This window comes from Nicotiana tomentosiformis, chromosome 2 (assembly GCF_000390325.3).
Source record: "Nicotiana tomentosiformis chromosome 2, ASM39032v3, whole genome shotgun sequence".
In the NCBI taxonomy this organism is placed as follows: Eukaryota; Viridiplantae; Streptophyta; class Magnoliopsida; order Solanales; family Solanaceae; genus Nicotiana; species Nicotiana tomentosiformis.
Window position 1 is genome coordinate 121373659 of NC_090813.1, and position 14328 is coordinate 121387986.

Here is a 14328-nt window from a genome sequence, read left to right on the forward strand (position 1 = left end):
TGATAATTTAAGGGGGTTTTAGGGTATTAACTCTTATTATTAAGGTATCAAGATGGTAAAAAAAATACAAAAGACCTGTTGCAGGGGATGGCCATGCAGTCAATTACTTCCTTTTTTCTAAGTCTAGGAAATCCATATATTGGCTAAGACTATCCACCATACAACTTTTTAAAAACAAATTTTAGAGGCATTTATCCTTTATCCTGGAGATGTGAGTTTTCTGGCCTTCAGAACATGTCCTGTTCCTCTCTAGCCAAATGGTCCAGAATATACACATATAAGTAGCCCTCCTAATCTGCTTCAAGGCTCTAGGAGTTGTCTGATGTTGCCAGCATTCCATCAGATCTCTTACCTTCAGTGGCTTTACCCAATAGATTCCGTAGATGTTTAGGAACAATTCCCAGCATTCTCTAGTTACTTTGCAGTGCAGGAGGAAATGTTCTATTGTTTCTTGGTCATTCTCACATAAATAGTATCTATTGCACAATAGGAATCCTCTTTGACAGGTGCCTTAGTCTTCCAAATCGACTTCCAAGGCCAGTTATCATCCCATTGATCAACTTGCTTCATTAATAAACTATAACAATTGCTGATAAAGAAACTCTTGTCTTTACTTGCTGCCCAACCGAGAGTATCCTGTTTGTTTTGAATAATCTGAAAGGCTCCAGCATCTGAAGTAAGTGAAAAAAGTCTTTACTTTCCAGTCATTCAAATTTCTCCTGAAACTCAAGTGCCATCCTGTGCTGGAAACTTAAGCATCTGACACAATACCATACTTGTTGGTGGAACGGTTGAACAGAACTGGAAATTTGGACATTAAACTTTCATCTCCAGCCCAAGTGTCTGCCCAGAAGCTGAAACTACATATGTTGGCAGAATTCATCCCATAGCCAAAAAGAAGTAACAAACACTGTGCATCCTAGCCACGGAGGTAGAAATGGTAACTTGCCTGCTTATGAAGAACAGTGGTTTTAGGCAAAATGGTCATTTTCTGCTCCCTCTCTTGGCAACCCCAGAGTTCTCTCCAGCAATCTAAACAAAGCAAATCGAAAGAGATCAGCTCCTCGTATTCACGGTTATCTAAGCAACATCCACAATTGATACACCGTGCAATGCATATAGTACAAGCCCTGCATAACTGAGTGGCAGATTGCTTCCTTTGGCAACTCTCTGAGGGGCAATCATAAACTAGTCCAAGTTGCTGGCATTTCGGGCAAACTTCAATATCCATAGCGCAGTCATCATCAGAATGGCCACTACCCAAAAACCGCGGCTTACGAGTAGTTGGCAGCTTGCTATTATCTTCACCGATTAAGAGCTTGAACTCTTCAAAGTGCTGGTTTGTCACACCAAAGACTCCATGAATCCCTATGTACTTAAGTCTGTTTTTTCCACCAGACTTGAAGACTTTTAAGTTAGACAGAATACCATCAGCGGTGAGTCTAACACACCCTGGGACACTTAACTGCATATACACAGGCAAACATGAAATCAGAAAACTAAAATAAGTAAGAAGTAATAGAATCGAATTGAAAACTAGATACAAGGTTATGAAGAACTTTATAGTAAGAAATATGGAGTAAATGAACTTCCCAAGAGGTTAAAAGGAGGTGAATGGCAGACACTTCAGTATAAAGACTACCCAAAACCGGTTAGACATAAGATCCTTCCATTCCTGTTACAGTTTGTCACTTTCTAAAGTTGTGTACATGAAATTGTTAATGCCATCTACCAGCATAAGCGTATCAATTTAAAAATGAAACCAATTAATTATTTCGAATTATCGGCAGATTACTAAACACTGCACATGTTGAAGAGCAGTATTAGACATAATAGATACCATAAAAAGCATCTCCGCATCAATAGGTGTAAAATAATGAAATAGATGAATGAAACAATGAGGAATCTCAGCATACACTTCTAGTTAATAGGTGTACTGGTGTTGAAACCAAAGTTACAAAGTTCAATGAATGTCCTATGGACTGCTAAATATTTTTAAAACTACTATGCCTCAATTCCAAGATAGTTTGGGTCGCTACATGAATCCTAATGGTACCACTTTGCTTCATTTGGACCCCCTTTATACCCCTTTTATTTCGATACTCAACAATCTGGGTTCCTATAATAATTAATGTGTCTACATTTTCTATTGACATATAAATCTTTAAGCATACAAACAAAACTCCTAAAATACCAGGCCTGATGTAAATGTACCAACTATCAACATGACTAATTTTCATCCCAATTAGTTGGTGCAGACGATATAAACTTTTTTACTTCTGTTGTTTTTTGTTTCTGTAAGTCCTCACGGATTGGAGGAATTTTAGATCTTTTGAACAACTTACTTCTTTGTAATTTTAGGTCTACCTCATTCCCCATCATAGTGCCATACAGACAAGAACAGTTAGAGATCTACGTTGAACATGACCAAACCATCTTGTGGTGACTTCCTCTCGTTTATCTCTATGTCAGCTACTTGCCTTTCCATATGATGTGATCATTTCTATATCACAGCACATTTAGCTTAACGTCCACATTTCTCCAATACTCAGCTTTTGGAAAATTTAGGCCTTAGAGGTCAAACATTAAATTCCATATGATATTGCTAGTTCTATAACCATACTAAACTTGCCTTTCATTTTGGTATGTTTCTTCCTAAAGTGAGCACGGAACATAGTAACAGCACAACTATGATAAAAGCATGAAGATATGTATTGTGTTACTCTTAATTCAAATATGAGACTCGCCAATCATGCCAACTTTACTGACTATACGATGACACCTTATAAGACACAACATTGAGCAAAACCATCAAGAGATAGTGACAAAATTTAGCTAGGAAAAAGAATAACTGACCTTTGTCAGGCTGGGATTCCTCTCAAGTACATGCTTCAAACCAAGATCGGTGATCTTTAAGCAGTAAACGAGACTAAGAGAATGAAGATGGCCTTGAGCCCTATTTGTCAACTTTATAAGAATATCATCTGTGATCTTAGGATTGAATGGATAATCAATGTGAATACTTCTCCACAAAAGTGGATCTCCTCTAACAGCATCACGTAAAGATTTGCATACTCTTTCGACAGCAAGAAGGTCCCCCAAGCCTAAATAACCAAGGGCCAGCAACAGTGCATCTGAAGGATCACCTCCATCCATATCAGACTGATCATTAATTCCCCCTTGATCATTATCCATTGAATCATCTCTGAGAATCCAATACTTCTCATAACTAAAATCCATAATCTCCGTCTTCTCATTCATCAGACCATGGCCACCTTCCAATCCCTCGCTGAGATCCATTCCAAACAGCTCACAATTTCCATCAGTCTTACCTGCATCCTGATGAATTCTCACTGTGCCACTCAATACAAAATCAAGTTCCGCAAGCAAATGATCGTCCACCCCCTTAACCTCAATCTCATCTGACATAAACCCTAGAGTCTTTAACCCAAAATCATTCTCAAGATCCTCTAAGAAACCAGCGATGGCCGAGAGACCAGTGCCTTTGGTTGTAACATCCATATTAAAGGGATCCTGAGGCAACAGATCAGCAATATTATCCGAACCCTTATTAGCTTTTCCACCTTTATAATCATAAAGCTCCCCCATTTCACAATTCAAACCCCAAAAATCACTAAACCCATCCACTTTATCATTTAAGCATCTCTCCACGGAACACCCATTATCAAACCCGATCCTAGTTAAGTATCCTTCTTCTTGATTCAAGGCCATAGCGCCCAGGAGCAGATCTAGCTTGTAACCTACGTGAACCCAATAGCTTTTGCCCAAATACTGTATACGTATTAAGAAATCCACTAACTATCTATAAATATTTGATTATGAACCCAGTTATTACATATCAACTTGAGGTTGTGGTAGGAACTATAAACTTCAAACCCTGAATCCCTCTTTGATAGCGTCTACTCAAAACAGTCACCAATAATAACCTAAAAAGGATAAAATTGTATCACCCACCTAGGCTAAAAGAGAACACCAGAACCCTCAATTCTCAAATACAGATTAAAACAAAAACACCAAAAAATTCCAAAAGTTTCTTGTGAAGAGAAATTCAGAAACTTGTTGCAGCTCAAATATTTAGGAGAAATTAAACCAAATACGAATAGGAAAACGAGCGGATAGAATGGATTAATATACCGGAATTGGCGCAATAAAACTAGTGGTAATAGAAAGCGCAGCTATAAGACGCAATACAACAATATATAGACGGTAGTATGTGAGAAGATTGAAATCAGATTTGATATTGGAATGGGATAAGTAAGGAGGAGGATGATAAAGAATCAAACCCAAATCCCAGAAGGATTTAAAATAATGAACTTTTGAACTATTACACGCGTGTTACGTAGACGGTAGGTGTTGTTTTTGTGTCTGAGAATTGCTAATTTTGGTGGAAGAGAAAGAGAGAGAGAGACGCTTTATGAATCTACGATGTCTTTTCTTGGTGGGAACGTGTGGCGCGAGAGATTAGTGTTCCTCTTGAATTTTGAGCTAATTTATTAAACTGAAAAGGGCAAAAAAAATGTTCTTCGGCTATTTCAAATAGCTCAAAAATATCCTCCGTTTATTTTTTATATCAAAAATATCTTTATCGTCTATGTTTTGGATCACAAATGTCTTTAAACCCTTAGTCTTGCCATTGAAGGTGACATGGCAGTCCAACTGGGTTAGATTTGTTTACTTAGCCATCCACCTAAGCAATCCAGCATGTCAAAATTATTTTTCGAAAAAAATATTTTTTCAAAATTTTTATTAAAATACAAAATCAACACTTATTCCGAAAAAGTAAAAAAAATTCCGAAAAAATTATTTATTTCAGAAATTTTTATTAAAATACAAAATCAACACTTATTCCAAAAAAAGTAAAAAAAATCCGGAAAATTATTTATTTCGGAATTTTTTATTAAAATATAAAATCAACACTTAATCCGAAAAAAGTAAAAAATTTCCGTAAAAATTATTTATTTTGGAATTTTTTATTAAAATACAAAATCAACACTTATTCCGAAAAAAAGTAAAAAAATTCCGGAAAAATTATTTATTTCGTCAAGATTATTTATTTCTTCAAGATTATTCTGGAAAAATAAATATTCAGAATTTTTTTACTTTTTTCGGAATAAGTGTTGATTTTGTATTTTAATAAAAAATTCAAAAATAAATAATTTTTCCGAAATTTTTTTACTTTTTTCGGAATAAATATTGCTTTTGTATTTTAATAAAAATTTCTAGAAATTTTTTGTTTCCGAAAAAATAATTTTGCCATGCTGGATTGCTTAGGTGGATCGTCATGTAAGCAAATTTAACCCAGTTGGACTGTCATGTCACCTTCAATGGCAAGACTAACGGATTAAGGGCATTTGTGGTCCAAAACATATACGGCAGGGATATTTTTGGTACTAAAAATAATCGGAGGGCATTTTTGAGCTATTTTAAATAATTCAAGGGCATTTTTGGCCCTTTTCCGTTTATTAAATGAGATCTTTATACGAATAGTCGGCTCAATAATATTTACTTTTATTAGTCAATATACATAAATTAATTATAAATATATATATAATTGTTGCGTCATGCAACCCGATCCAATAATATATATATATATATATATATATATATATATATATATATATATATATATATAAAAAAATTTTGCTAGCGTCTCTATTAGTTTATATATATATATATATATATATATATATATATAATAAAAAGTTTTGCTAGCGAATGCAATTAGTTTATATATATATATATATATATATATATATATATATAATAAAAAGTTTTGCTAGCGAATGCAATTAGTTTCGGCGGATCGATTAATTTGGATTTTGCCCTAAATTATGTACTAATTATATGATTACACACCTATTATATATGAATTATACATCTGCCGATTATTTTTAATTTAAACAGTTGGATAAATGATTTTTTGCTTTAATTCTTCTTATTTAAAATTGGGCTTCCTCGAGAGTTTGTACTTCATACATAAAGGGTATATATATATATATATATATATATATATATATATATATATATATATATATATATATATATATATATAATAATAAAAAGTTTTGCTAGTGAATGCAATTAGTTTCGGCGGATCGATTAATTTGGATTTTGCCCTAAATTATGTACTAATTATATGATTACACACCTATTATATATGAATTATACATCTGCCAATTATTTTTAATTTAAACAGTTGGATAAATGATTTTTTGCTTTAATTCTTCTTATTTAAAATTGGGCTTCCTCGAGAGTTTGTACTTCATACATAAAGGGTATTTTCTTTTGTCTAGAATTAGATTAATGGTTCTTTATACAAGTTATTAATTACTACGGATATTTAATTTGATTGCAGAACTTCTTACTTTCTTTTGATTAAATTACCACTTTATACATGTCAATTCAAGTATATGAATCTGAAAAAATCTCTAGTACATAGATTAGCTTTACTAAGACACGAAATTTATATTTAAATAAGGTTCGGGAATGAGACGTAGTTATTGTTGTAGGGCTTCTTTTTATATAATTTGCAGAGTGAATGGTACTTTGCTAATTAGTTTTAGAACCTTAATTCAGCATCTTTTGCCCAGTCAATAATTATATTATTTTCAAATAGGTTGGAATCTGCGATTTACCACTAATAATTTTCAAATATCCCTTACTATGCTTAAGACAGGAGAGTAGTAGATCACTGCGCGTAATTGATAATCTTATACAACATGTCACTGTGCATTCGTCATTTTCGAGTCAACTTATCATTGGAAATTCAATTAAAGCCCTCAAAGATAGCTCCCTTTGGTATATTATATTCGTCATTTCCATTTCTTGAACCACTAAGATAGCTTCCTTTGATGCCAAGGCAACATCACATCATGGCAACTGTAAACAGTAAACACCACTTGATCAACTAGAATATTTTGCTTTCTTATTTCATTTTGATGACTTAGAGGCCACGGTGAGAAGATCAAAGTTACACCAAAAGAGAAGGACGTGTACTTTTATAATTAAAAAAAAAGCTTAGAGAAATGGATCTATAACTTACAGAGTTTAAGTTTTATGCATTTTACACCATCAGGTTAAGTTTGACTTGTATAGATGTTTTATAATATTCGGTTAAATTGACTTACAGACACTTAACATAAAAAAAAATAGAGTAATAACATGTTGTAACCGATTATATTAAACTAATAGTTTAAAAAAATTACATTGTCAATGCATACAATTTAAATCCTTGTCAAGTTTACTTGAGAAGTGGATCTTTCATCCCAAGAGCGTGGGATAATTCTTGGCCGGCAAGATGTTCTTTCCTTAATTGTTCTACTCACTCACACACACTTCTTTTAGAAGTCCCTTAGGCTAAGGAATGGAATAACAAGACTTTAGGCGAACGAATGGAATGATACATTATTTTTGGTAATTAAAATTTTAGTTAATCACCAAGTGTATATGTACAAAAGCACAGTTTAGCTACAACTCAGCCCAGCTGTTCCCAAAGTAACAAACTCAAAAACAAAAACAAGCTGTAATCTTTCCTTACGGGACTAAGAAATATTCCTCCTAGGGTGAGGTGACTGCGACAAAAATATAAAGGTTAGATGGGTCTCGAAGGAACAACTCGACAGTCTCGTGAGATACTTAACTCAAGCAATCAGTAAATCACGCCTCAATCTTAAACTAATTGGGACCTGATTATGAATAACTACCTAACATGCAAATACATACACACCTAACAAAATTGCACCTCCTCGTTGATCTTCTTTGGGAGAGCCAAAAATTTAGATTATGGAATTAAAATTAAAAAAAATCAAAAATGACACATTTGAGATATAAACTTGTATTTCTCTTAGTGAAGGGGCTTCAATACTATATATGTAAAAAAATGGCTTTTACCCTATTTATGATGCATATTTATGTTAGGCCACATTGTTAGAACATGCGCAGCGGAAACAAGCATACAATATAGGCATCACATACATGTAAACTAGATAATGATATCATTACGAGATTAAAAGCACTAACCTCTTGAAATCGTTGCACAGGTCCTCTACAGAGCAAGAATCCAGGGTTGCAGTCTTCTGCTATGATCCTAGTAAAACCTTGGACGAAATTGCTTTGAGTGGCAAGAACAATACAACTCTAAAAAGTGAGTTATTGGGTGAAAACGTCTTCCTTATGTAGACTCGTTTTTCAGCCAAAAAGGGCTCGAAAAAACGTGTAGGATTCTGCTTGTGCAAGTAGAATCCTACTCTAACTCTATAAGATAACTTTTTCCCAAGTCACTTTTTACCCAAGCCAGTCCATATTTTTACTAGGCATAGCAAGGACCACATAAATAATAAGAGGCTACTAATTATAGTATTAATTCAAAAATTTGGATGAATTAATTCCTACTATAATTAATTATAATTTATTTCACTAAAAAACTGCAATTGAACTCCTCAATATGAATTTCAAAAATTCACTAACTCTTATTTTGACTCCCCATGTTAAAGTCACAAATACTAGTTAATTAAATTAAATCACTGATAATTTAATTTAATCAACTAATTAAATCCTTTATAATTCCACTTAAACTATTTCATGTGACAGATACAAAATTCACCGGCCGAGTTTTCACATGAAAACTTATAAGCTTACATAAAGGGGCATCATCAAACTCTAAATCGAGTCATGGATTCTATCAACTAATTATTATTTCACAAATGTTATTCGTTATTGTCCAATCTATTAGGCATACACTAACTCTGAATAGAGTTGTATCTTTTGATAAATCAAAACAATAAACAAATCAGATTGATCATAATAATTATATCAAGATTATGAGTATAAGCTCATTTAATGAATTAGAGAATTTTTTTTATATATATTCAGTACAAAACATCTTTTCTCTACTTGGTCCATTCAATATACACTAAGTATACTAGCACAAGAAGTTGGAGTAAAACCACTCTCATAATCAAGATAAATTATACTATACTCTTGTGCTACAATAATCAAGATATTTTGTCCAATAATATCTTCGAATATGAACATAGTTTATTAATTATGAGAACTAGGGGTGTTCATAAAAACTCGAAAAACCGAACCAAACCGATCAAAAAACCCGATACTTTTTAGGTTTGGTTTGGTTTTGGTTTTAAATTTTAAAAACCGATCAAATTTGGTTTGGTTTTGGTTTTAATCAAAAAATAACCGAATCAAACCGACTATAAAAGTAGCTATTTAAATTTATTAAACACCTATATATATGTGTATTTTTATATAAAGTTTCTAAAATTTTATGGTACATATTAGTCATTTGTATTTTTAATCTAGTTCTTTGCTATTATAATAATCTAATTCTTTGTCTTCTAGTTTGATTGGTAAATTTCTTTTGCTAAGTACAAGAATTTATTTCATGTTTAAAATAATCGATTTTTAATTGAGTACTTAAATTATTCATCACTAGTTGAGTCAATTATCATCAATATACTTGGTAAATGATAGATTTCTCAAAGAGCAATTGGTTTGATAGCGTTACGTGGAAAATGTAGTCGCCGGAATATGCGTTTTGTAGTGTATGTCTCATATTTAAGAAAAAATTAATAAATAACCGAAAAAATCAAAAAAACCCGACAAAAACCGAATCGATAAAAAACCGACTTAATTAGTTTGATTCCAATATTTGAAAAACCGACTTACTTGGTTTGGTTTCTTTTTAGGGAAAAATCGACCCAAACCGAATCATGAACACCCCTAATGAGAACCGACAATTTATCTTTTGTGCATGAGCTAAGACTCCATACACTAAATTGTCTACTACATAACTAAAGGATGACATACATGTAACAAATGATCTATTTAAAATAGTACTTTATTGAATTGAATAAATTAAATAAATAATTATTCCATAAAGAATAAAACACAATACTATGTCTAAACTACATGGTTAATAGTATATCCCAACACACGCAGGGGAGGATGGAGGGTGGAATTTTACTATATTTATGAATATAATTGTAAGCACATGAATTTTGTGGAATTAAAGTCATATTGACAACAACAACAACAACAACAACAACAACAACAACAACAACAACAACAACAACAACAACAACAACCCAGTAAAATCCCGCAAGTGGGTCTAGGGAGGGTAGAGTGTACACAGACCTTATCTCTACCTCGAAGGGGTAGAAAGACTGTTTCCAAAAGACTATCGGCTCAAGAAAACGAAAATAGACAATAGAATATGTGATAGCAAAAGAGGCCAAAAAAATAATATCATCAACGTAAGAGATAGAGAATTGATGGAAAAGCAATAACAATAACCAGTAATAACGCCACAGTACTATGCAAAAAGCGAAAAAATAATGTGGACACAACATAAACTACTAGCAGTCCAAGACAAAACACTATCAGACTAGTTGATCCACTCCCAATCCACACTCAACAATGAGTGGAAGAGGTCGTTGGAAGAATAGTACCCAACTATGAGTCGGGGTTGATTTCTTCTGCGGACCGCACTTTTGGTCTTATGCTCCCCTTCTTGACTTGTGAGCCGGAACACTCATTTTTTAGTTGGATTTCTTCATTAGAGTCCAAATCCCCAACATTCCTGTAATTTGCATACTTTCATTAGTTTTGGGAACATAAATCAACACTTTCAGACTAAAATGAAAGTTAAAAAGTACTAATAAGTGGTCAAAATCCATACTTATCACTAGCCCCACCCCCGGTACCAAGTAGAAAAATGCTCGACTCCCTCCCAACCTTCAACCCTAATGCTCGACCTCTACACCTTTCTATCAAATGCCATGTCCTCTGAAATTTGAAGCCACGCCATGTCCTGCCTGGTCACCATGCTTTAATACTTCTTAGGTAGCCCTCTATCTCTTCTCATACCCGCCAAAGCCAACTGCTCACACATCCTAAGGGGGGCATCTAGATTTCTCCTACGCGCGTGCCCGAACCATCTAAGCCTCGCTTTTTGCATCTTGTCGTCCATGGGAGCCACACCCACATTCTTCCGAATATCTTTATTCCTAATCTTATCAAGCCTAGTGTACCCGCACATCCATCTCAACATCCTCATCTCTGCTACTTTAATCTTCTGGATATGTGAATTCTTGACTGGCCAACACTCAGCATAATACAACACGACCGGTCTAACCACTGCTCTAAAGAATTTGCTTTTTAAGTTTCGGTGACACATTCTTGTCACACAGGACTCCAGATGCTAACCTCCACTTCATCCACCCCACCCATGTACGGTGCGTGATACCCTCGTCTATCTCCCACCCCTGGATAATTGACCCAAGGTACTTGAAACTTTCTCTCTAGGGATGACTTGTGAGTAAAGCCTCACGTCCATGTCCGCTTCCCCCGTCATGTTGCTGAACTTGCACTCCAAATATCCTGTCTTAGTCCTACTCAACTAGAAACCCTCAGACTTAAGGGTCTGTAACGACCCGGCCGGTCGTTTCGAGAGTTATAACCCTGTTTTCCCCATTCCTACTTCTTTTTGTGATATTCAGCTATATTATGTTATATCGGGTTAGTTTGTTCGAGTCCGAAAGGAACTCGGGGTGAAATGAGCCACTTAGTCTCATAATTGAAAATTTTAAGTTAGAAAAGTGGAGCAGATATGGACCTATATGTAAACGATCGCGGATTTTAATTTTGATGATTCCAATAGCTCTGTATCGTGATTTTGGACTTAGGAGCGTGTCCGGAATATTATTTGGAAGTCCGTAGAGGAATTAGGCTTGAAATGCCGAAAGTTTTATTTTTGAGAAGTTCGACCGGGGGGTTGACTTTTTGATATCGGGGTCGGAATCTGATTCTAAAAATTGGAATACCTCTGTTATGTCATTTAGGACTTTTGTGCAAAACTTGAGGTCAATCGGACGTGATTTGATAGGTTCCGGAGTTGTTTGTAGAAATTAGAAATTTCAAAGTTCATTAGGCTTGAATTGGGGTGTAATTCATGGTTTTAGCGTTGTTTGAGGTGATTTGAGGATTCGACTAAGTTCGTATGATGTTTTAGGACTTGTTGGTATATTTGGTTGAGGTCCCGAGGGCCTCGGGTGAGTTTCAGATGATTAAGGGATCAAAAATTGAACTAGAATAGCTGCTGTAATTTCCTTATGATGGAAATTGCTTCTGCCCAGAAATCGAGCCCAGATCGAGCTCAGGGTCGAGGGCCACGATCGAAGGCACGATCGATCTCAGGGTCGAGGGCCACGATCAAATCCCAGATCGAGCACAGAGTCGAAGGCCACGATCGAAGGCACGATCGAGCTCCGGATCGAGAACCAGGATCGAGGGGCAGGACCGAGGACCAGGATCGAGGGCCAGGACCGAGGGCCAAGATCGAGGGCCAAGATCGAGGCAAAACCGAGGATGTCTGGGCAGAATTATAAAAAGAGGGACTTCGTCCCATTTGCCATTTTTGACAAATTGGAGCTTGGGAAGAGGCGATTTTTGATATATTTTCAAGGAAAACTTGAGGTAAGTCCCTTGTGATCATTTCTACTCCATAGTATTGAATTATCATCGATTAATCCGACTAGATTACATGATTTTGGGGCGTAAATCAGAGATTGAAACTTGAAAATTTGGAAATTAGATTTGTAGATTTGAGGGTCGAGTTGAGGTCGGATTTTGGTAAAATTGGTATGGGTAGACTCGTGGTTGAATGGGCTTTCGTATTTTATAATTGTTGTCAGGTTTCGAGATATGGGCCCCACAAGCGAATTTTGAGCCAATTTCGGGTTTTGGTCTAATTTTGAAGCTTTTCTTGTGGAATTCATTCCATTAGCGTATATTGATGGTATTATACTGATTGTGAATAGATTTTGGAGCATTTGGAGGCCGAGTCCACAGGCAAGAGCATTGCGGGGTAGAGATTTTGACCGGTTTGAGGTAAGTAACGATTGTAAATCTAGTCCTGAAGGTATGAAATCCCGGATTTTGTATCATTCTACTATTTTTAGTGACGCACATGCTAGGTGACAGGCGTGTGGGCATGCACTATTGGGGATTTGTGACTTGGTCCGCCCCGTAGCAACTGTAAAGTTGCATACTTTGTTGAAACCATTGATACTTATATGATTTAGAAAGATTTTATGTAAATTGGGCTGAATGCCATGTTTGGGCTTTGCGCCAATGATGTTTGGACCCTTAGGGGCTGTTTTGTATCATCCTCTCACTGTTTTCGATTGAAAAATCTATACTCAGTCATGTTTATACTTGTTTACTGCATAACTCAGTTTTATGACTCTATTTGATGCATATAAATATTTTGGGCTGAATGCCATGTTTTACTGAAATGCCCGAGTAGTTTGATTTGTAAGGACGAGTGTGGATCGGGGCTGCCCGCCTGCAGCATACTTGTAACTGAGTGAGGCCGAGGGCCTGATTGGCGAGGATGAGTGTGGATCGGGGCTGCCCGCCTGCAGCATACTTTATTATTATCGCACTCGAGTTGTCCGTGCAGATTATAGCGCTTGGGCTTAAGGAACCCCTCCGGAGTCTGTACACACCCCCAGTGAGCGCAGGTACCTACTGAGTGCGAGTGTCGAATGCCGAGTGCCTAGTGCTGAGTGACTGAGAGGCAAGAGTGATTGTGAGGTATGCCCGAGTGGCAAGAGTGATTGTGAGTTATGCCCGAGTGGCACGAGTGACTGTGAGGTCTGCCCGAGTGGCTGTTTATGATTTCATCATTTTTGCTCACCTTTGCATTGAGCCTTTGTTTGAAAAACTATTGGAAAATAAAAATGATTTTTATTGGAACTGGGTTTACACGAGATGTTTGATTCAAAATCCTGATTTTTAAGAGCATGTGGTATTTTACTGAAATTTCATGATATGAATGTTATATGCTTCATTGCTCGTCACTACTGCTCAGTCTTTATTTATTATTGTTACTTACTGAGTTGGCGTACTCACGTTACTCCCTGCACCTTGTGTGCAAATCCAGGTGTGGCTGGACACGGTAGCGGTTATTAAGTGTTTTGGTTGTAGATTTTCTTGGAGATAGCAAGGTAGTTGTTTGACGACCGCAGCCCCTGCTCTTCTCCCTCTTATCTTCCTCTAGTAGTATTTAGCTATTTTTCCAGGCTGAGTTAGCCTTGATATTGTTAGACAGATTATAGTAGATGCTCATGACTAGTGACACCCCGATGTTTGGCTTTTCTTTTCCGCACTTCTATTTTTCTTTGATTTGAACTCTTTAAATGGAGGTTTTTATGTTAAATAACCTTGAAATTATCTTTGAAATGAAAATATCATTTTGTTTTGGAAATGAGTCGGCTTGCCTAGTTCCAC

General features: G+C 35.6%; 1 protein-coding gene across 1 annotated transcript; it reads right to left on the bottom strand.

Annotated features, from left to right (window-relative positions):
• Positions 1 to 4479, bottom strand: LOC104102867 (F-box protein SKIP14-like). Its single transcript, XM_009610707.4, has 2 exons — positions 2857 to 4479; positions 1 to 1465 (listed from the first exon to the last, which is right to left on the bottom strand). Exons 1-2 carry the CDS (start codon positions 3730 to 3732, stop codon positions 920 to 922), a joined length of 1422 nt encoding a protein of 473 aa, XP_009609002.1. The 5' UTR covers positions 3733 to 4479; the 3' UTR covers positions 1 to 919.
• Positions 4480 to 14328: the final 9849 nt, after the last annotated feature.

Coding starts and splice junctions, on each gene's coding strand:
- LOC104102867 (XM_009610707.4), bottom strand. CDS start 3,732: ATGGCCTTGAATCAAGAAGAAGGATACTTAACTAGGATCGGGTTTGAT. Junction 1,466..2,856: donor GGAATCCCAGCCTGACAAAG/GTCAGTTATTCT, acceptor GTGTATATGCAG/TTAAGTGTCCCAGGGTGTGT.